This window comes from Phyllostomus discolor, chromosome 7 (genome assembly GCF_004126475.2).
Source record: "Phyllostomus discolor isolate MPI-MPIP mPhyDis1 chromosome 7, mPhyDis1.pri.v3, whole genome shotgun sequence".
In the NCBI taxonomy this organism is placed as follows: Eukaryota; Metazoa; Chordata; class Mammalia; order Chiroptera; family Phyllostomidae; genus Phyllostomus; species Phyllostomus discolor.
In genome coordinates this window covers 21,942,300-21,965,943 of record NC_040909.2, presented here as the reverse complement: position 1 = coordinate 21,965,943, position 23,644 = coordinate 21,942,300, and the positions used below count along the sequence as shown (strand labels likewise).

The window sequence follows — 23,644 nt, the reverse complement described above, 5'->3', positions numbered from 1 at the left end:
TGCAGCTTGTCAGAATAGGGAGAGGATGCGCTGGCCCGGTGTGCGGCACGGCAGGGCATGGATCTGGTGAGTGCTTCTGCCCGGTCTGCACGCTGCTCGCCCATGACTGCCCGTAGCCAAGACTGTCTGTGTTCGCGAGGCCCTGCCTTTCCCTGGGCTGGCAGCACCGCCCTTAAATACCTCAGAGTCCTATTTCTTGGGTTATGTATCAAAGATCTGCTTATGAAAGAGAGTAAACTGTATAATGTGTGAAAGTGAAGATTACACAAATTTTTGCAAGTATTTACATGGGTCATCTTTTACTTCATTACAGTGTGTACAAAATATAGGTTATATATTAAAACCTTGTCCCCTCCTTTTAGATGGGGGATAAATCCTAATTTTGAGATGGTGTGTGTGTACTTCATTGTCAATAATAGAAATTGATATCGCACCAGTGAAAGAAGTATTTTTTTGAGTTGCTTCTTTGCTGAAGGAGTCCCTGCATTGGCAAATTCATTCTCATGAATCTGATTTTCAATTTGTGATTCATGACCTTCCTCTAGGTGGTCCCTGGGTGGTTTATCAGTGACAGTGACATAGTCATTTACCATTTGTTTTAAATATAAAAATGCTGTTTCACTGTTAATTTTTTAAGTAAAAAACATAAAGCTTAATTTTCCCCCTGTCTCTTCCCCCAATTTAGTTGATAGGGAAGTTATTACTGTTTTTTTCTCCATCTCTGTTTAAGTTCTAAGAACTGAGAAAGAAATTGGGACTCATGAGGGTAGGGCCCTATGTTTTTGTCATTCCCGTTGTGTTTATAGTGTGTAGTATATAGTAGGGTCACAAGGTGTATTTACTGGCCGCCTTAGACTTTTGCGTTTATTGTAGGCATTGGAACTTCCATAGGTAGTAGGATCTGGGTACTAATGTGTTCAGAAGACTAAAAGTGAGAGGTCATTTCAAAATAAGAATCTAATTTATACTTTATTATTGATAATTGATTTTTAATCAGTTGATAAGTCTTTTCCAGTTAGTGTCATTTTATGGGAGGTTGTTAACCAGAAGCAGTGCAAGAAGTTGGACTCTAGAGTAGGACCGCAGTTTGAGTCTGGATTCTGGCAGTTAGTACCCTTCTGATGGTAGATACATAATTGGACATTTCTGTGCCTCAGTTTCTTCTTCTGTAAAATGGACATAATAATAGTACCATCTTCACAGGGCTTTTGTGAGGGCTGAATGTGATAAAGCATTTATGTAGCACATAGCAAGATGTTACCCACATTGACACTGTCATATATAGTTTTGTGCCAATTAAAGTCTTTAATAACATTTTTCAAGTCTATTTAATAAAGTTTAGGAAAATGAAGTGTATATTAACCTCTGAGAACATAATGCTGTTGTTAAACTAGAAACACTCAGGTGCCATAATTATATACATTCTCTAATAACTCTAAAGTACTTTGCACAGAAGTGCTCAATTGCATGAAATGTACTGTAATTGTAAAATTAATAATTTGGTGTAGAGCTCTGGCTGGTGTGGCTCAGTGGATTGAGTGCCAGCCTGAGAATCAAAGGGTCACTGGTTTGATTCCCAGTCAGGTCACATGCCTGGGTTGTAGGCCAGGTCCCCAGTAGAGGGCATTTGAGAGGCAACCTATCATGTATCTCTTGCACATCAATGTGTCTTTCCCTCCTTTTTCTCCCTCCCCCTCTCCCTAAGAATAAATAAATAAAATCTTTAAAAAAGTAATGTGGTGTAGAAACATGCCTATATCACTCTTGTTATATTTGCAAGTGTGTAGTTGGACTGTTTCTGCAGTGACACATTTTGATGATATTAAACTGACTAATCAGTTCCATAAGACATCTGCTTGGAGCTCTTCACTGAATTGTACTGCCTCTTTCACATGTTGACACATCTGTAAATGTGAATTTTAAATCACATTTATTTCAAATTAACTTTTTTCAGAGCAGGCATTGTGCATTTATTGGACACAATATAATACTGCTCTAGGAATGATATTTGGTTTTAGATTCCATTTAAATTTTAGTTAGGTTGAAAGGTGGATTCTACTGTATTCCAGTGTGAACTTTTATTATATGGGATGATCTAAGCTTATTTTCCACGTGAGAATAAAGAAGTATTCTTTCAGACAATCTTCTGTAATTACTGTATTTTCTTGATTCTAAATGTGCCTTTAAAAATTCATTCATGCTTCTGAAATCAGGGTGCATCTTACAGTTTATGTGTGCAATCATTTAATCGAGAGTGTCGTAAAAAATCAGTGGTCTCGTAGAATCACAGGTACCTAGTACAGTTGACCCATGAACGGCATGGATTTGAACTGCCTGAGTCTACTAATACGTGGATTTTTTTTTTCAGTAAATACTTTACCGTTTCTGTTCCGCAGTTGGGAGCCGCAGATGTGGAAGGCCACCTGTGTGCATTGATCTGTGCCCTTTGTACAGGGACTTGAGCATGCGTGGACTTTGGTATATGAGAGGTGGGCCTGGAACCAATCCCCTGCATGTACTTGAGTGAGGGCAGTGAAGCTTTGGGAGAGTCAAAACTTACACGTGGATATTTGACAGTGAGGTGGGTGGGTGGTGCCCCCAGCCGCAGTGTTGTTCAGGGGTCAGTGGTATATACAGTAGTTCCCTCTTCTATGCGGTTTCTCTTTCTGCCCTTGCAGTTACCTGCACTCGGCCACAGTCCGAAAATACTACACGGATAATTTCAGAAATAATTCAAAAATTTAAATTGCACACTGCTCTGAGTAGTGTAGTGAAATCTCACTCCTGTTTGGGACATTAATCCTCCTTTTGTTCAGCATATATGCTGTTTTGTTCAGTGGTGTACACTACCTGCCCATTGCTCACTTAAGCCATCTAGGCTGTCAGGTCCACTGTCCATGGTATCGCAGTGCTTGTGCTCAAGTCATCCCCAAAGTGCACAAGTAGTGATGCTGGCAATTTGGATATGCCAAGGAGAAGCTATAAAGTGTTCCTCTAAGTGCAAAGGCGAAAGGTGAAAGTTTCCAACTTAAGAAAAAAAATCATGTGCTGAGGTTAAGATCTGTGCTAAGAACTAATCTTCTACTCATGAAATTTTCCAATCTACAAGTTAAACTTTATCATAGATATAGATATATAGATATATAGATATATAGATATATATATAGGTAAAAATTTAGTACATACAAAGTTCAGAACCGAGGTTTCAGGCATCCACGAGGGATCTGGTACCACATCCCTTGTGTGTGGATAATTGGCGGGGAGAGGTTTACTGGGTCACCATTCAGAATTAAACTCTAGGCTTATTATTTGCAAAGACTCTGTGTTTTCTAGGTTAATTCAGAGGCTGCCATGAGATGCAGAAAATTTTAGGAAGTAGTTGCATGATGTTTTCTTCCTGAGAATAAGTTCATTTTGGATGTTTTGATCATTTGATTCAGTTGGTTAGAATGGAGATTCTCAAGAAACTGGGGAATGCATTCCTTAGGACAGCATAGAAAGTCATCTAGGTGGGACGGAGGGTTTTTTCGTTTGTTTTTAAAGTAACTGTCAAGAAAACACCTTTTTAAATCCCCATGTTCATATATTCATGTTCTACTTGGCCTGAGCGAGTTACTGAATTTTCTTTTTGTTTTAAGATTTTATTTATTTCTAGAGAGAGGGGAAGGGAGGGGAAAAGAGAGGGAGAGAAACACCAATGTGTTGCCTCTCCTATGCCCCCCAACCAGGGACCGAACCCATAACCCAGGCATGTATCTTGACCGGGAATCAAACCTGTGACCCATCACTTTGCAGAGCAATGCCCAACCAACTGAGCCACACTGCTCAGGACAGTTGACTTTTTTTTAACCTAAAATATGTGTGTGTGTTTCAAACATGTCACTACATATCTACGGCTTCATTTTTCTGAACTAGTGATCTAATGTTGATGATAAAATGGGTGCTTCCTAATCATCTCTGTTTTGCATAATATTGCTACCATGTTCTTCAGTTACATCTCAGTGAATCACAATTGTTATCTGCTCCTCCTCCCCACCCTTTCTTTTTAGCAAATGACAGTGGCAGGCAGTGTTCTTGCCATTTCTGGAACAGTTAATGTATTACGTGAGGCCTCAGACACTGAAATTTAGTTGGTGTTTTGCTTCTGACTTATTCTAAAAACTTATGTGCAGTTCCCAAATTCTCTATATAATAACCATAGAAGTGGCACTGTCAGGCAGAAATTGGAAATTGAGGCAGTTGTCTAGTTGATTTATGTCTAGAGAAATAGTTTTGTCTTCAAAGTTCTGGTAAGAGAGAGGTCTTTCTGTTTCTTTGATTTAGCAAGATAAAATTGCCTTCCACCTTAGCAGCTTACAATAACTAGCCTTAGTTTCCTTATCTTTTATTTTTTTTTAAATATATTTTATTGATTATGCTATTACAGTTGTCCCATTTTCCCCCTTCTCTCCCCTCCACCCTTTACCCCCCTCCCACCCACATTTCCCCCTTTAGTTCATGTCCATGTGTCATACTTATGAGTTCTTTAGTTTCTACATTTCCCGTACTATTCTTGCCCTCCCCCTATCTATTTTCAACCTACCTTCTATGCTACTTATTCTCTATACCTTTTCCCCCTCTCTCCTCCTCCCACCCCCCTGCTGCTAACCCTCCATGTGCCCTCCATTTCTGTGGTTCTGTTCCTGTTCTAATTGTTTACTTAGTTTCTTTTGGTTTTGCTTTAGGTGTGGTTGTTAATATTTGTGAGTTTGCTGTCCTTTTACTATACATGTCTTTTCTTTATCTTCTTTTCTTAGATAAGTCCCTTTAGCATTTCATAAAATAAGGGCTTGGTGATGAGGAACTCCTTTAACTTGACCTTATCTGAGAAGCACTTTATCTGCCCTTCCATTCTAAATGAGAGCTTTGCTGGATAGAGCAATCTGGGATGTAGGTCCTTGTCTTTCATGACTTGGAATATTTCTTTCCAGCCCCTTCTTGCCTGTAAGGTCTCTTTGGAGAAATCAGCTGACAGTCTGATGGGAACTCCTTTGTAGGTGACTGTCCCCTTACCTCTTGCTGCTTCTAGGATTCTCTCCTTCGTTTTTACCTTGGCTAATGTAATTATGATGTGCCTTGGTGTGTTTCTTCTTGGGTCCAACTTCTTTGGGGCTCTCTGAGCTTCTTGGATTTCTTGGAAGACTGTTCCCTTTGCCAGATTGGGGAAGTTCTCCTTTATTTTTTGTTCAAATACGTGCTCAATCTGTTGCTTTTCCCCTTCCGATTCTGGTACCCCTATAATTCGGATATTGGAACGTTTAAAGGTGTCTTGGATGCTCTTAATCTTTTCCTCAATTTTTTGAATTCTTATTTCATCATGCTTTCCTGCTTGGTTGATTCTATCTTCCTTCTGGTCCACTGTATTGTTTTGAGACTCATATTCCTTCCTTTCACTATTGGCTCTCCTCCGCGTGTCTTCCTGCATCTGTTTTATGGTAATCTGCATTCTTTCATCTAAATTTCGTCCAAAATCCACCAATTCCGTGAGCTTTCTGATCACCAGTGTTTTGAACTGCGCGTCTGATAGATTGGCTAATTCTTGGTCACTCAAAAGGATGAGTCCTGGGGGACTGATCTGCTCTGTTGAAAACATGGTTTTTTTTTCCCCCGTCTCTCCTTTTTTTTTTTCCAGTCTGGTTGCTCTTGTTACGGTGGGGGGCGGAGCCTTAGGTGCTCACCAGGGCTGGGCACCCCAGTCACTAGATTGTGACGTTATATGTGGGGGTGGGACGGGAGCGGGAGTGGGGGCGGGAGAAAACAATGGCGGTAGTTCTGTTCCCCTGGACTCAGACCCTTGTCTGGGCTTCTGGGCCGCGAGTTCTGCCCTGGTCCACAATCGCTGCCCCTCTGGGTCTGCCAGCCGCAGCTTGCGTACTCAGGGATCACCGCTGCCTTCTTGCGCCCCCGGATGGCTTTTGCGCCGATTTCGCGCCAAACCTTCCCCCGACCTCCGCGCTCCACCGACCTGAGCCAGCCCTGTGCCCACCCGGCTCGTCTTCTCCTACCAGTCCGGATGAACGCGTCTACTTCAACTTCTTGGCTGCCCAACTTCCATTCAGATAAATCCTCTGCCAGATCTGGGTGTTATTCTGATAGTAAATTATTGTTATAAATTATTGGTTTTCTAATCTTGGTTGTACGAGGAGGTACGGTGCTTCCACCTATTCCTCCATCTTGCCGGAAGTCAGTTTCCTTATCTTTTAAATGGGGACTGATAAACCAGTAATACTTAGAGAGTTCTGTGAGATTTATTTCATTTACTTTTGATAGTCACCGTAAGTGTGAATTATTGATACTTTTTCGTTTTTCCTCACCCTAAGGGACAGTGCCTGAAATAGCGGCCTTCTTTACCCCACATGTCAAGACTGAGAAACTTAATACACACTATGAGCACAACTTTGGAGGTAGAAGTGAATTGCTGTCATTGGAAACAGCAGGACATCTTGCAACCGTTTACATAGCACTTCTTAGTATAATCTTTTTTTTTTTGTCAAGAAAAATACAACCATTTTTAGGTATAATATATTGACTCATTGCTCAGTGTTGTCAAGTTTATCAGTAAATTGCTTTTTGTATTGGATAATTAGATTTGGAATTATAGAAGCTGGAGGGGTTCAAGTTCCGTAATAGAAATCTATGGCAGAAAATTATGACATGTCAATTTTTAAACCAGAAGGGACGATGTAAGCATAAAGCAAGATGAGTTATTTGAAAAACCCCAGAGAAGTTCTTTTATGTTAAAAATAGTTCTCTCTGACATTTTAAACATGCTCTTTTGAATGCCTGTTCTTTTGTTCCTCTCAGTTTAAAAACAATTTGTAAAAGTTATTCATGTTTTTGGTAACAGATTAAACATTACAGAGACGTCTTTAATGGAAAGCAACTGTTTTGTCCAAACACCCTCCCTAACCCAATTTTATACCTTGAAGCAAACTCTTTAGCTGTCTCTGGGTTTAGTCCCTCATTTAGTTTTGTGTGGAACACTAAATAATACACTTACATCTGTCTGTCAGATTGTTAACATTAATATCTTTTGACTCCTTGCTGTGAAACTTGAGGACGTAGCTCATTTACACGCTCTTCCTTTCTCATTCCTCCCCCAGCTAAAGACACTCTGTCTTACTCCTTCAGATCCCACAGTATTTCTTGTCCCCCTACTTTGTAAAATAGGGGTATTAATACTTTTATTCTTCCTTCCATGTGCTCACACCCATCCTCCATCCACGTTTAGCTGGTTTCTTTTAGCTACACTTAATTTTACCTCTCCAAGGTTAGTTACATTTACAGTGTATAGTGCAACTGCAAACCATCTTCTGTGCTTTATCTACTGTAAAAGACCAGTAAATTGCCTGAACATTTACAATAACTAAATATTCATCCCACCAGACCAAACAGGATGTTAGGATTAGATTTCGTACAAGTCCAATGTCATGATCCCTAGGCTACCCGATGAATCATAGCATTTAGGGAAAATATATCAAATCTCTGTTTTTTCCCCTTAACATCTGTTACTTAAAATTATTTTACATTTTAGAAAGCTTCATGTTTGATCTGTGGTTTTCCTTACAGAGGTCGGTGTTTTCTGAATCTGGGATTTCTGGTTGTCTTTCTCTCCCCGACCCTTTGAATAGGATATCTTTATTATCTGGGCACTCTGCAGCCGCCATCTTGGCCGTCTCAACCTGTTTCAATTACACCGCCCGCTTTGTACATTGAAATTTCTCACTCACTGGTGATCTCCCCCTCATTTTACTGATTATTTTTTCTTGCACCAGTTGGGGTCCTGAAGGAGTGGGAGATGAATGTGCTCGGTTTACTATCTTTAACCTGGGCACACCCGTTTTATACTTTTGCATGAAATCAATAAAGGGTGTTCTCCTGTGTCAGATCTTTGAGACTCTTCTCATTTCATTGTGGGCAGTATATGCTTTATGTGCATGTAAGCACATCATAGAGTCCATATTAGAAGGAAATCATATGTTTTAAAAATAAAAGAGCTCATGGAATTTGTCCTAGTTATAACTTTTTCATTCATAGGACAGAAAACTGAGGCTGAGAGAGAGAACAGGTAGAGCAGTCTTTTTACCCCAAACCCCCAATGGCGTGGCAGAATTACTAGGAAAGTTTTTTTGGCTTTGAGTTTTTTAGTCTTGCTTTACTTTGTAATGCCTTTCCAACCTTGAATCACATGCCTGAGAGAAATGAAAATTCTATTAGTAGCATGCAGTTCCTTTAGGAGGTTGGTGCTGGTCCTTTTGAAGGAATCTCATCTACGTTGGTAGTTCCGTGTGTAGCCCGGAAAGAGATGTAGAGGGGCGGGCGAAGGAGGAGGGCGTGGGGAGATGAATGGGATGGACAGAGACTGCCCCTGGGGGGTGAATACCCAATGCATGTGCTGTGGAATTGTGCACCGGAAACCTGTATACTTATGCTAACCAGCGTCACCTCAATAAATTCAGTAAAAAGGGGGAAAAAGAAAAAGGTGCAAAGTGAAATCGAGAGTAAATGTTTTCGCTCCCGGTTTTGCCTTTTAAGGCGCTTCGGTCAGCCATCATCTGAGTATCATCCCAGTGATCTCCAGCAGTAGGCGTCCCGCAGTGGTGTGTCTCACTTAAAAACCACGGCAGAGCAGAAGAGATGCTTTTGAGAATTGTTTTTTGTGTTTGGTTTAATAAAGCCTACATTTAATTAATAATGCATGAGTGATAGTTAAGAGCTTGCTAAGTATAGTCTTGACAAAACCGTGTAGCACTTTAGCTTTTGTGTATGTATATAGGGGGTTAGGTACATTTAAAAATCAAACTTGAAAATAATGCAGGGCAAAAGCAGCCTTTTAAACAAAGTTCTCTTTTTTTCTTTGCATGAAATTCATGCAATGACATTAAAATGATTATTTACATATTAATAGGGTAGTTCTAGCAGAAGGAATAGTGTCAGACTTGAAAGCCTCAACCTGTTGCTCCCTCAGGGCTTCAGAGGGGAATACCATGTGTATTTCCATAGCAGTTTTAGGTGTTGGAGTGAGATCCCAATCACTTCTTTAATTGATTGAATCAGTCAGGATGCTTGGATTCAGCTTAATCCGATCATCTTTTCATCCTAAATGGGAATGTTCTTGTGCAAATTAGAAGCTGGAATGATCCATAAATAATGTAGCAAAAGTTTCCAATTTGAACTAAAAATTTTGGTTAGTGTTATCAGTTCACTGGTTGAGTGAGTTTTAATTTAAGTCACAGTGCTGCTTCCCCAGGCTGCACACGCTGATAGTGGCTAATCTTGTTACCTTTTACAGGTGCATTGTCAAAACTGTGGTGGAGATTCCTACTTTGTTGTTACTGTATTTCATGATTTTTACAGTACTAGTATTTCAAATTAAAAGCTTACGTCAGAAACATTAGTGGAAAGGTGTAACATTTTAATGACATGTTAAAAGAGTGAAGATGGGGGAGTGGGCTGGGATCAGGGAAAAGGCAGAAAACTGTACTTGAACAACAATTAAAATTTAAAAAATAAATTGAAAAAAAAAGAGTGGAGACATTTTAACATAACTTTCTTTGTCTTTACATTAAAGAATTCAGAAGGAACTTGCAGAAATTACGTTGGATCCTCCTCCCAACTGCAGGTAAGTACGTGTGGCTTTCTGTCCTCATCTTCTGCAGATGTTCAAATTGAGCTGTTGGTCTGATGTGCAACTGTTATGGTCCGATTATTAGTAAAAATACTGCCGTGGTTTGGATTTCAGTGATTGTGGAAGACAGTGGTGGTAGTTATTTCTGTGCGTAAATGGAATATTTAGAAAGTGTGTTTGTACTGGTAGACTGGAGTTGCCAAAATGAGAGCAATTCAATTATGATAAGATAATGAAGTTATGGGGTATCAAATATAATTACCTTTTAATAGAGAAGGTGTTGGGGCCTTAAATGATTTCTTTAATGATAGAATAATAGTGTGATTAAAATATTTGCTGTTTGATAACTATTCAGTTGCTATCTTGTTGGAAATTGATTTTTTAAAATGCGGAAATATTACACTGTTCTTCCTGGTTTACACTATTTCTTACAGTCATTGGTTGTGACTAAGTGAGAATGGGTGATTTGAGGCATTGGCATTAAATTTAAAACACTCTCTCCTTTATGACCACATTTCATCAATTTTCTGGTTAGAGTTTACTTATAGGAAGTACAGGTATTTGCCTGGAAATGATTATTGATATGCAGGTACATAGAGGAAGAGGAGAAGAATAACCTTCAGCTTTATACTGTGTCTTCAGTCTCATGCAGTAGTTGGAAGATGGCTGTTGAGCTATTTTAAGACATTTCTTTCTGTTTTGATTAGAGGTCGGTGTTGGAACCAGGCCAGTACGGAGTTTTTATAGTTAAATTGGTAGTCCTGTGGGCTGCAGGTGAGAGGGTAGATTACAGGAAACTGATTGCAGTATTGAATGCAGGTAGAATTTATTGTTTTTTTCTGATTTCTGATTTTACTGATCTTATTTTTATGGGAAAGTAAAGATAGCACCTATAGATATTAATAAAAGTGAAAATTTTGTAGATGACTATATTGATAATTGGTTAGTTGACAACTGTCCTGTCCAGGAAAACTTCTAATAACATTGTGTTGGTGGTGAATCTAATACATCCCTTTACATGAGAGGCATATACAGATGTAAATGCAATGATGTTCAAAGAACGTTTCACTCAAATAGAACACATTTCTTTGTAGGTAAAACTGTTTAGCAGGGAAACTTTTCGTCCCTTAAGACTGTTACATCAAAGCTGGTTCAGATGATAGATCATTGTTTAGGCTTTGGTGGCCAGTTCCTGGAAATGGATTGATTTGCAGAAGAACTCCAGTTTGAATTAAACTTACACTTCCCTGTTTCTTAGTACAGTGTTTGCTTTGTTTGAATCTTTTATTAAATAAACTGTGTTTTAGCACATATATTATTTTTGTAACCTTTTTACAAACAGATTACTGGTAAGTGTGTGAACTTAATTTATATACTTGCTTAAATTTTGACAACAGATTATTGGCAAAATAAACTACTTTATTTTAATGAGTTTGGTTAAGGCTTATTTTTGATAAATGCAACACAAAATATCATGTGATGGTTAGAATGCTTTGCTATTGGGTATATTATTTTATAGTACATTGCTCTAATTTAACCTTGATTTACTGCAGATGATAATTTAACCTTGATAAACCAACATATTGTGAGCATGCCTGGAAACTTAAGTCTGAGGAAAGAGATTACATAATTGTTATTATTTAAATAAAATAATCCATGGTTCTATTTAAAGTAAAGGAGAAAAGCTTGTAGTGTCATCTGAAATTCAGAGATTTACTTTTTCACTAAGTCTTAGTTAATGATACCATTACAGGTTACACAAGCTCTTCATAAGTAAAGAGTTTTAAATGTGGTGCCACATACAATAAACTCTTCACACAGTTTCAGGAAACATACCTATTTTGTTGTGTTTTCCCCTCTCCCAGTTTTATTGACACGTAATTAACATATAGCATTGTAGAAAAGTACAAGGCATACCATGAAGGTATTGCTGGTTTGGTTCCAGACCACCATAATAAAGGCAGTGTTGCAATAAAACAAGTCGTCATCTTTTTGCTGGGGGAGAGTCGTGCCTTCAATTTGTGAAAGCCACAGCATCTGTGAGGCCCAGAAAAGTGAAGCACTATAAAGCGAGGTGTGCCTGTACCTGCTTTGATTAATTTGTTTGCTTATGGGATTTTGCAAGGAAATCCACTTAATGGTATGAAGATTGCAAAGCCAGTAAGTTTGCTTTAGAAGCCAGGTTGAGGCCTGCGGTGCAGTGGGTTTGGCTCCTTATATTGATCCAGAGTAGTTGATCGTACTGGATCAGGCAGAGATAGAGATCATCTCCACCACCTTCATATATGGGCTTCCCACCTTGGCGAGCAAAGCTTCCTCTCTGCTGTTGCTGATTGGAAAAGTGGTGATTAGTTCTGCATTCTCGACGTGCTTGTGCTTCTTAATATAGATGTGTTCACTGTGTTTGTTAAGTGGATTACTGTGGTTTTGGATTGTTTGGTGGCAAATATTTGATTGTGGTTTATAGTAAATCTGCCTATCTCTGTTTCAGTGAGAATGTGGTTGCTATCTTCAGAAAAAGAAATTAGAGAATAATTTCAGTTCAACTTATTTTTGGCACAAAGTTTAACAGTGCTTTCTTGATTTTTTTTTAAGTTGTTTGCTGAGAGCACCTCTGTCCTAATGTCTAATGAATTAATTTCTAGCAGTCTAGTAAATTAAAGCTATCTGCCTAATTGAAGGAATCGAAATCCCATTCCCATAGTACTCCCGTTGTGTATTAACTTTCCCAGTAGCACTTGCCTCTCAAAACCCTTCCTTTGGGTTGGCTTGGGTGGTTGTGAGCTTGCTAACACAGGTAAAGACTGTGTGTGAGGGAACATCTGTGGGTGTACCTGTTCAGGCAGTTGGAGAGGAGAAGGGTTTCCATCTGCTGTCTTGGTGGGAGGGTGTGGGTGTTGCATTCATTCCACTTAGAGTGTGGTTTGTTGTTATTTTCTGGAACCTTAACAAACTAGTACAGCCCAGTTCTGTGTGTATGTCAGGTTAGAGAAGGGACTTCTAATTTTGGTACATCTCTTATATGATTGATGTCCAGTTAAGCAATTCTTAGAATCATATTGAAGGAACTAACTTGCATATGTTTAAGTATTCTGCAAGTCTGTATTTGCACTTGTGAGCATCAAGTCTCGCTGAATTACATCACCCAGTGTAAATAGATAAGTCTTTAGAAGGCATTTTTAGGAAGGCATAGAGGAAGTTACTCTAATGTAGTATCAATTAATTTTTTCTCAGGTTTTGAATGAACCTAAATACTATTTTAAAAGAGTATTCACAAAATACTTTGATAATAGGTTGGATTATTTCTTATAGGAAACACATGCCTTTATATAGCTTTTTTTAAAAAAACCTGAGTTAACTTATGATTTTTTTAAAAAAATTATGAGTTAATGTTTTAAAACCAGACTTTATGATACAGCTGAGAAAACAGTTTCTGTTCCATGAAATCATAGGGTTTGTAGAGCCATATGCATAGAAAATTATGTATAATTTGAGTGAAATTTGGTTGTATACTTGAATATTTCCTATAAATAGTAGAATATATTTGCTTGGCCTCTGCTCTTATCATGGATAACATAATTGACCCATAAGATTTTCAAGGGCTCTCTTTTGAGGTCTCTGCAGATTCATAGATGTTTTCATGCCACCAGCTGAGATGGAGATGCTGGGCTGTTGGCTGGCATTGCTCGCTGCTTCAGCGCTTGCATACCAGCTTAGCTGGATTGAGTGGGTAAAATTCATGCAGTACCTCTACAGAGCTCTAACAGTTAGCATCGCTGCCCCTTGTAAATGACTATATTGTGACTTTCAGGATTCTTTCCAGACTGTTAAAAGCACAGATCTTAAATCTGTAGATGCACTAGTTAGTGTGTTCATTTATGTGTCCTTGGTGCTAGTGCAAAACTGACAGTTTGCTAGGAAAATTACCCAATGAAAATTTAAAAACTTTTGCCACCCAAGGATAACTTGTTCCTCTGTATTACAGAGAAGCTAAATTCAAATTCTGATATGATCTGTTACTGTCCAATTTTGTATTAGCCTTGTGAGCATGGAAATGGAACAGACATTCTTGCTACTTTTTGAAAGTAGAGACTACTGGTAAAATGATTCCTTTGGGGTTTGATTTTTTATTTAGTAATTGAGCAAGTAAAATGAGGAAATACTAAAAAAGAGGATGTAGTTCAGTTATACTAGCGTTTTTCACTTTTTATTGCTATGTTTCAATGGTCTGCATACATTGAACACAGGCTCTGCTTTACTTTAAAAAAATTGTAACTGTTTTATTGAGAGTAAAGTGTAAAATTCAGTGACTTTTAGTATATTTACAGAGTTGTGTAACCATCATCATCAATTTTACAACATAATTATCACTCCCAGAAGGTATACCATACCTTTTTTAGCAGTTACTGCTTCATTTCCTCCCTGCTCTTCCACCGCCCAGCTGTAGGCAAGCATTGTCTACTTTCTGTCTCCGTGGATTTGACTCTTCTGGACATATTGTATAAATGGAATCTTAGGGTACCTAGTCTTTTGTGACTGGCTTCTTTTATGAAGCACAGTGTTTTTAAGGTTCATTCATGTTGTAACGTGCATCAGTGTTTCATTTCTTTTATCTCTATAGTCTATTTCATGGATATACAACATTTCACTTATCCATTCATCAGTGAATGGACAGTTAGATTGTTTTCACTTTTTTGCTGTTGTAAGTAATGCTATAAACAATTGTGTATAGTTTTTTTGTGTGGGCATTTGTTTTTATTTCTATAGTAGTGGAGTTGATGGGTTTTATAGTAACTTCATTTAACCTTTTGGGGAACTGCCAAATTGTATCCCAAAGTGGCCCCACCATTTTACCTTCTAGCCATCAAGGTGTGTGAGACTTCTTTCTCCACAGCCTTGGCAATTGTTATTGTCTCTGTTTTCAATGACAGTCCTCCTAGTAGGTGGGAAGCAGCATGTCAGTATGGTTTGGATTTGCATTAAAATCAAATCCACCATGATGGTTAATGATGACTGCCTTCTTTTCATATGCTCATTGACCATTTTTATATCTTCTTTGGAGACATGTCTATTCACATCATTTGTCCACTTTAAATTGAGTTGTCTTTTTATTATAGACTTGTAATTGTTCTTTATTTCGATACAAGTCCTGTATCAGATATATGATTTGCAAATATTTTTTCTTATTCTTTGGATAGTTTTTTCACTTTCTTGGTAGCAATTGTGTAAGTATGGAAGTTTTACATTTTGATAAGTCCAGTTTATTTATTTATTTATTTTTTGCTTGTATGTTGGGTGTCATTTCTAAGTAACCATTGCCTAATCTAAGACTGAAGATTTACACCTATATTTTTCTTGTGAGAGTTTTATGTTTTGGTCTTTGATCCATTTTGTATGTGGCGTGAGAGCGAGGTTCAGCTGCATTCATTGCTGTGCGGATACCCAATATCTCAGCACCATTTGCTGAAAAGTCCATTTTCTCCATTGAATTTTCTTGACATCCTTTGTTGAAAAATGAATGGATCATAAATGTGAAGGTTTATTTTTGAACTTTCAGTTTTTGTTTCATTGCTCTATATGCCTATCACTATGCCAGTACCACATAGTCTTCATTACTGCAGCTTCGTGGTAAGTTCTAAATCAGCACCTGCACATCCTCTGATGCACTTTTCGTTGTCCTAACAAATTAGTTCAGGTATTCCCAGCATGGAAGAGGCCATGACTGGGCATATACCCAACCGTTGTCTCACCTTACTGTTGATAAGCACCGTTTAATAGAGGGAACTGTATTTTACAGGTTACAGTAATGGAAACAGTAGGTAGGGAAAACATGTTTGTGGATTAACACTTTTCAAAATTGTATCACAGAACAGGAAGGCACTGGGATAGAAATCGAGGATGGTGTCTACATAGGTGGGATCTCTAGAAGGAGCCACCAGTGCAAAAATCTAATTACTATCACTGATTGTTTTCCTTTTTTTAGTCATTGTAGCAATACTTACATAGCATTTTGTATGTTTTCAAGGATTTTCATATGTGATATCATTTAGTCTTTTCTGTTGAGTTTATTGGGGTGACACTGATTACTAAAGTCATATAGGTTTCAGGTGTGCAGTTTACACTGCATATTGGAATGTGTGGTCACCATCCCAAGTCAAGTCTCCCTCCATCACTGTGGTTGTTTAGTCTTTTTAACCGCTCTGGACACCTGCGGTGAGGCAACTTGCTCAGGGTTGCACAGCCAGAAGTGACCGATTTGGATTTAAACTCGGGTTTTCTGATCTTTCAGCCTTTATTTTTCCACATATATGAGTAGGTAGAGAAATAAACTCAGAATTACACTGTTGTCTTAACTATTTGTGATTCAGTTAAGAAAAAATAAGGAAAAAATTAACACACAAGGCAGTCCAAATATTATTTGTACTTTGTCTTGTATTTCTGAGTTCCGTGAGACGGTATTTAGCTGGAACCTTTGAAAAGTAATTTTTGAGTACCGTGATCTCTGCCACACTCTTCTGTTTGTGTGCTTGTATGCATATATTTGTTAGTGTTACTTTTACTGGCATTTGTCCAGGTAAAGGATTTCTTTACATTTCACAGTTCTTAACTTGGTGTTTATAGATGTCTGCCTTTTTCATGCCAAATTGACCCTATTACTTTATCTAGTTGTAGGTCATGCTCCCCTGCAGTTCCCTTTAGTATTTATTAAGGGCTTAATATTAGATTTGTGCTAGGTCAAGTGTAGGCTAGCCAGATGAAGACATCCAGGTGTAGCTCCTGATCCTTAAAGATCCGGTTACGACTAATTGAGATGTAAAACATACAGACCCTTAGAGAACCAAGACTAGGAGAGTGATGGCACTGCGTGCTGGTAGAAACTGCCAGGGTCTGTGGACCCTGCACATCTTAAATGCTCCATTTTACATTAGCAGTCCAGAAGCTGATGGCCTTCTTAGTGATTAACTGCACTTTGTGTAGAAGCCTTAACCCTGGTGGTGTTTTATTTTCTTGCTTTCCCCTCTTTTATATCCGTATCTTCACTTTGTACTTTTACATTACGTAAAAATGTTAGGCTGCCTCGGAGTCTTTTTGGAGCAAGTCAGGTTATTAGTAAATTAACAGTGTGAATAACTGAAAGGTGAAGTAAATACGTTAGAAGGATGTTAGAATGCCTCCTAATGAGGAGTCATTAACAGGATAAAATTTATACATCGAGAGTCTGTGTTATTCAGGATACTGAATTTGTGTCCATCTCTTTTTTAGTATAGATAATTGAGAAATATTTTTATTTAGTAAAAATACCGACTCCACTGCTGCAGTCTGAGTGGTTTTGCATGGACCTTATAAAGACAACATTTGGTGTGCACTAAGTAGCTAGAACAGCTAGAAATTGTTTGGCCTGTCACCTGCAAGTTGGATAGCTGAAGAGTTTTGAAGTATGCGTGCAGCGTCAGAGGAAATGAGAAAGCATGCTCTTACCTTATGTTCTGTTGGCGTTTAGAGTTTCAAGCTTATGTTCTCCTTTTCCTACCTTCTTTTGTGATGTGTATGGTGTCGTCCTCTGTTACTGCCAAGAGTACACGGGGTTGGCAAAAGTAGGTTTACAGTGGTGAGTGTGCCAAACAGATTGTTCTTGTTTTATTTATTAAAACTAGAAACCTACATTTCCCACCCTGTATCTATAGTTTTCTCTTTGCCTTTACCTCGGGGCTGACTGCTCTCCGGGGGCATGACCAACACAGAGCCTTAGGAGCTGCACTCGAGATGGGCTTTGGTGCCACTGCTTGCTGCCACGCACCTTCCTTCAGAGCTGTGCTTGGGGAAGACGTGCTATTTCAATTTCTCACTTTCTTGTTTCAAAATGTTATTTTTTTTTACACCCGCCTCTAACCATAGGTTTTAAAGTGTTTATTTCATAATAAAAGAAAATGTTGAGTGTGATAAAATGAGTTAAGTTCCCATTACTTGTGGTTTTTGATAGATATTTTTCTGTTGTTGCTTTAAGAGCAGTACGAGAATGTGTTTGAAAAAAACATACATTAAATGATCATATTGGGATTATATTTTATAATAGCAACAGAACATTTTATGACTTGTTTTAGTTTGCCCAGTTTTATAGCTGGTTATTATTTCAGATTTATTGCCTAAGTACTTTAGATAGTGTCATATTACTCTCTAACATGTACTATTTTAATTCCCATAGCTGTTTTATCTTTTAAGATGTCCTGAAAACTGTATTTTTAGCACACTCAAAGCATTTTTATAGTGATTATTATGTTTATTGACTTAAATATCTTTTATCAACTAGGCATTATTGCAAATAACAAGCAAAACTATTTTGTTATATTTTATTTTGAAAACAATGCAAATTTGATTTTTTTAAAATTTATGTTGTGTGAGTTGCTTTTTGACTCTGTGTTTTGTAGATGTTCATTTCGAACTATAGAACATCTGCATACTTTAGAGACTTACTGGACTCCCTTAAAGGAGTCCCTGACTGGGACTCATATCATGGCGCGGTTGGTTGACTGTCATCTTGCAAAGTGAAGGGTAGCCGGTTCTGGTCAGGACACAAGCCTGGGTTGTGGGCAGGTCCCTGTTTGGGGTGTGTGCCAGAAGCAACTGATCCATATTTCTCTCACACATCCATGTTGCTCTCCCTTAATCCCTCCCTTTCCCCTCTCTCTAAAAATTAAAAAAAAAGATATATCTAAATCCATATTTGTGTAGAAACAGCCTGCTATCCTCAAATGTATAATAGAATCAGGCAAAGCCATAAGCTAAAATTGATTTTCTGTTCCATTATGTAGCAGGTAGACTCCCTCTCCCCACTCTCACTTATAGGAAAGATGAAGCCTGGTAATAATTTTAAAACGACCAAAAGGAGAGCCAGAGCCCTCATACCAGAGCCAAGATTTCTGCCTTGGCGCCTGCTGTTCCCTCCATCTAGAATCCAGTGCCCCTCCTATCCTGCTGCATACCACTGTTGTCAGTTCTCCTGCTGCTTCACGTTATAACCATTCTACGTATTGTACCCAGTGGGGGAGGGGTCTTTCTTTAATCTCTATATCAAATCTCAGTATTCAGCAATGTTCAATGCACCTATAAATAAATACAGTTACTCATACTAGGGAGCTAATGGTCATTTAAAGCTTCCAGTGTTTGAGGCAGTGTACTGAATGCTTCAGCAGCATTATTTCATTTTATCTTCATGACTATCACTGAGGTAGACACTAGTTTTTGACAGTATAGTAGTTTATAGGTGGGAAGACAGTGTTAGAGAGATTAAGTATCTCGTCCAAGGTCACACAGCAAGTAGGCAGCAAAGCTAGGATTTCACCTTTGGTGTTTCAGACTTTCCCAAGTGTTTAGAGACTTTGCTATGCTTTCTTCCATTTGCAAAATACAGGTAAATCAATCTAGAACAACACCGCCCCAGTACAAGTGTTCCGTAGTTCTACTGTAGGTGGAAGGGTTCTGTGTCTTGGTTGTCCATCACAGCCACTAGCCGTATGTGGTTATTTTGTGCTCGAAAGGAGGCTGATCCAAGTGAGTTAATGCATTTCAAATTGTATAATTTTAATCTAGATAGCTATGTGTGACTAGTAACTACCATACCTTATAGCACAGTCCATATATAGAAAAACAGTAACTTCTCAAACTTAAAGTTATTCTTAATTTCAGTGTTGGGTAAGAGTAAATGGCCAGGTAACTTTGGCCATTTACAATGGTGCTTGAGGTCATGTAATTATACTATAGAAGTACAAATCTCAGTTGTTTGCAAAGTAGGGTCATAACATTGTTGAATAGTGGACAAAGATTTGTCTCCCTCCTCCCATCCCACCAACCAGCATTACAGTCTAAGAGTCTTGGGCTCTTAAATACTATTATTTTTTAAAGCATAAGAGGTCCTTTTAAAATATTAATATTATGAAATTATTGGTTAAATACTTATTTTTAACTTTTTAACCAATCGAAAGTAATTTTCAGTGTGTTGCTTATTTCATGGGTACAATGGATACATTTTATACACTTAGGAAATTTAGGTACAATTAATGTAGGAAAATTGGGAATTGTTACTGGTGATCATGAAGTACATTTAAAAGGAATTGGAGTTATTTTGTCTGGAAAAATGAGGGGGCCATAATAGCTGTGTTTAACTGTTTTCAGAGCCATAAAATGGAAGAGAGATTAATTTTATTCAGTGTGATTTCAGGGAGTAGAACAAGCACTGCTGTGTTAAATTAGAAGGAAATCATTTCCTTCTTGATATAAAGGCTTCATCTTCAGTCAGAGCTGTCCAGAGAAATAATGGGCAGCGTCAGGAGGTAAGATGTGCCCCTTGTTTGGAGGAATTAAAAATGAACCTGCTTGCTTGTTTCAGAGGATTTCAGACACCAGATGCAAGGTAGTACCGGAATGGTGTTTTCACGCCGCTGAACCCTAGACAAGTGATGTATATTTTTATCAGCTTTTGTCCTCTTTACCCATGGATTATGATTCATCTTTCCTCTCTTCTTTGCCCTTTTGGAGCCTGTGGTGCGTAATTTATGTAGTTTATTGGCCTGGCAATGTAAAGCGGCCTGTTTGTTATCAGTTCCATATCTGAATTAATAAGTGAGGCTTTTATTTCCTCCTGTACTCATAACTTTTAAATTTATAAGGAAAGGATGACATATGAATAACATGAGGAAGTAAGAGCCTGGTGTGGGATTTAGGCACATAAATTAATGGCCATCAATCTGATAGGTCCAGGTTATTAAATATTCTTTTATTAAGTATCCTTTTATAACCTCCACTTATCTGACTTAGTCAAGAAATAGAAATATTACTGTTAATCAAATACTAGCATAATTAAGTTAATCATCTAATGCAAATCTTTTTTTTAAAGGTTTTATTTATTTATGTACTTTTAGAGACAAGGGAAGGGAGGGAGAGAAATATGGATCAGCTGCCTCTCACACGCCCCCAGCTGGGGACCTGGCCCACAACTCAGGCGTGTGCCCTGACCTGAATGAGAAACAAACCAGCAACCTTTTGGTTCACAGGCCGGTGCTCAGTCCACTCATCCACACCAGCCAGGGCCAATGCAAGTTTTCCGAATGTTCATTTGGACAGCAGGCATACCTTCAAATCTATAAAACTCTGTGACCAGCTGGAATCCTCACTATTTTCTCCTCTGCCCTTTGGTTCTGGAAGAAAATATTGTTTGCATCCTTATGTTTATTTGGAATGTGCCTCTTCTGACATAAATGACCCTTGAGACAAGAAATCATAGGATTAAAAGAAAATTCAAAGTTTTAAGGAAGTTACCATTGCTCTTTGCATATACATGTGGACTGCTTGTTTCATTTATGATTTTGCTGATTAAGAGACATTTATTTTAGAACTTCTCTCCAACATTATTAAAACGTAGCTGTCATGTCTGTAGGCTAGGCCAACATTCTGTGGCCTAGTACATCAGAGCCCAGTGATCTGAGACCCGTATGCAAATGATGAGCGGGAAGGTGACATTCAACTGCCAGCGCGGGAGGAAAATCTTTGCCTGATGCCAGGGCAAAGTTTCTGAAGAGTGGCAAAACTGCTTGTTGCTTTAAGCAATTGACATTTTGGTTTTAGGCCCACATTAGCAGGCAAGTGGAGCCCAAACTGTGCAGTCTCTGGATTCCAGGGGGCCTGGTAGTGAGGCAGGGTGTCTGCAGGAGGGGGCCCGGCACTAGCCCGAGTCTGCCAGGGCAGGGTGAGGTGGCTGAAAATCTAAGAAAGTGGCACTGTGGAGATTGGGGAATCAGGCGGCCCCCTGACTAAGACAGGACAGTGTTGGAGAAGAGTAGTCTTCCTCAGTTCTGTCTAGCAGTCACATTCTGCAGTGTAAGATAAAAGGTTTGCCTTCTTAGCCACGCATTGTGTAACACTTCAATAAATGCCTTGCAACAGCTTGGTTTATAGATGACATTTAACACTGTTGTGACCTTATTTTTGTGAACAACTGGGATATGAGCTGTGGGAAGGGGACAGACAGGTTTTCAGAGGGGCAAAGGAATTAAATTTACCATCCTGTTGCATGGGTGTCAAATCCTTTAGAAATTTTTATAGTTTATATAATAAAAATTTGTCTCAGATGACTTCTTAACGCATTAAGACAAATCCTTGTTATGTCATTATGCTGCAAATTTGAGTGGGTATGTAGCACTTCTGGCACTATCCAAATGTCTTGGGCTGTGTCCAAGTGGCATTCGTTACTGCATTACCAAAAGAACCTCATCATAAGTTAGCTTTGCCTAAAAGGTTAAAATAGACCCCAAAGACAACATTAGAAGTAGCCTCCAATATTTATGTAGCAGACTTACTCATTTTTAATTATCTGTATTAATGGGAAATGAATAATTCACAATGTAGTAGAAGGTAAAAATATGTAGTATTTAAAAAGCATGGAATAGGAAGCATAGATAGTATTCTGTATATTTTATAATAAAGTGTTCTAAGTACTAAATTCAGGGTAGCCTCCTCAAATATGTAAATGTAGGTATTATAGGACATTTAATAATCATAAAAATTATCATGTGGTAGTTATCTAATATTGATTATCTCCTCATTATGGATGGACCAGATGTGTCCAATTTTAAGCAGGAAAAAGTTGATAAATAGTTTTTCTGATTTTTCAGCTCACTAGAGGTGTTGGTTGGGTTGGTTGCTGATAGAATTTTCTTGAAGGAAAATAAGAGTTGTACATGGTGTCTGATATTGTCATTGTCCATCCTTGAAATATTTTTTCATTCCCCTGCACGTTTCCTTTCAAGGGTTAAGGGTTTGGACTGGGGCATGACCAAACTGAGTATAGTTTTGTAATCAGCCACTTGGGGACTCCTCACTGTGGATTTGGGAAATGGTAACTTCTGGTTCAGCAGATTTTCAGTCTTTCATGTGAAGGTAGTCGGAGATGGACATTCAGGTGGACACATATGTGTCAATGCACCCAGTGACCTTCAGCTCCTCCACGGTCAGGTCCATCATGTGGGGCTCCAGCTGGGGAGTTTTGACTAATTTACAAGGTAGAGACTGTATTTGAGGTAGCACACTTTTCTAGCTAAGAGATTAAGCAGGCTTCAGTTGATATTTGTTTCCTCATTACATTTACAAGTTAGACTTTACTAACTTTACTATATTAACTTGACAAGTTAGACATAGTCAAGGACTGTTGGGATTGATGCCCCACATTCTGCCGGAGGCTTGAGAAGTGAGGCGGCTGCTCACATACTGACCCGTAATGGCTTAGGCTAGGAGTCTTTCTAAGTGCTTATTAAAATTAGGGTAGGATACAGCAGATGCGCATTTGCCACATTGTTGAGAGCTAAGAATTTGTTTGCATGTTTGACAAAGCAGTTGGACAGAGATTAATAGGGAAGCCAACAAATAGGCTCAAAATGATAGTGGGGCCTGGGAAACAGCAAAATAAAATTACATTTTCTTGAATAAGAATGTGTAAGGTGCTGGTGTGTTCAGAAAATAACTAGTAATAAATTAAGTGAACAATAAAATAAACTGAGTAAAGTGTGTTTTGAAATTACCGTATTTTTGGAACTATAAGACCCACTACCTGCCCCCCCCCCCAGCAAATTTGGGAGGAATAATAGTGGTTAATGCTGCTGTTGAGTTTTGTTTACATTTACATTGGTGAACTATTATTTATGTTATTAAGTATTTTACCACATTTTTTGCTTCAAAATTTTTTCCCCTATTTCCTCCTCTAAAACCAAGGTGCATCTTATGGTCTGAAAAATATGGTAATATTTACTAAGCATTAAACAGATGTTTTCTAAGGGCCTATTTTGTGATCAGTACTGTGCTGGATACTGGGGGTGCAGTTATTAAACAAGACAAAAGGGGTCTGCAACCTTTGTGGAGCTTATGTTTCAGCTGTGAAGACAGACTGGGACTTGTATTTAAAAAAAAAAACAAAACACCTCAAACTGCCTT

General features: G+C 38.4%; 1 protein-coding gene across 1 annotated transcript in view; it reads left to right on the top strand.

The window, feature by feature from the left end:
* LOC114501818 (ubiquitin-conjugating enzyme E2 E2) overlaps nucleotides 1-23,644 on the top strand; it is a 262,437-nt gene that overhangs the window by 8,409 nt on the left and 230,384 nt on the right. The window contains exon 3 of the mRNA XM_028518570.2: nucleotides 9,611-9,661. Within this exon, the coding sequence (XP_028374371.1) occupies nucleotides 9,611-9,661 (51 nt within the window). The remainder of the gene's footprint in view (nucleotides 1-9,610; nucleotides 9,662-23,644) is intronic.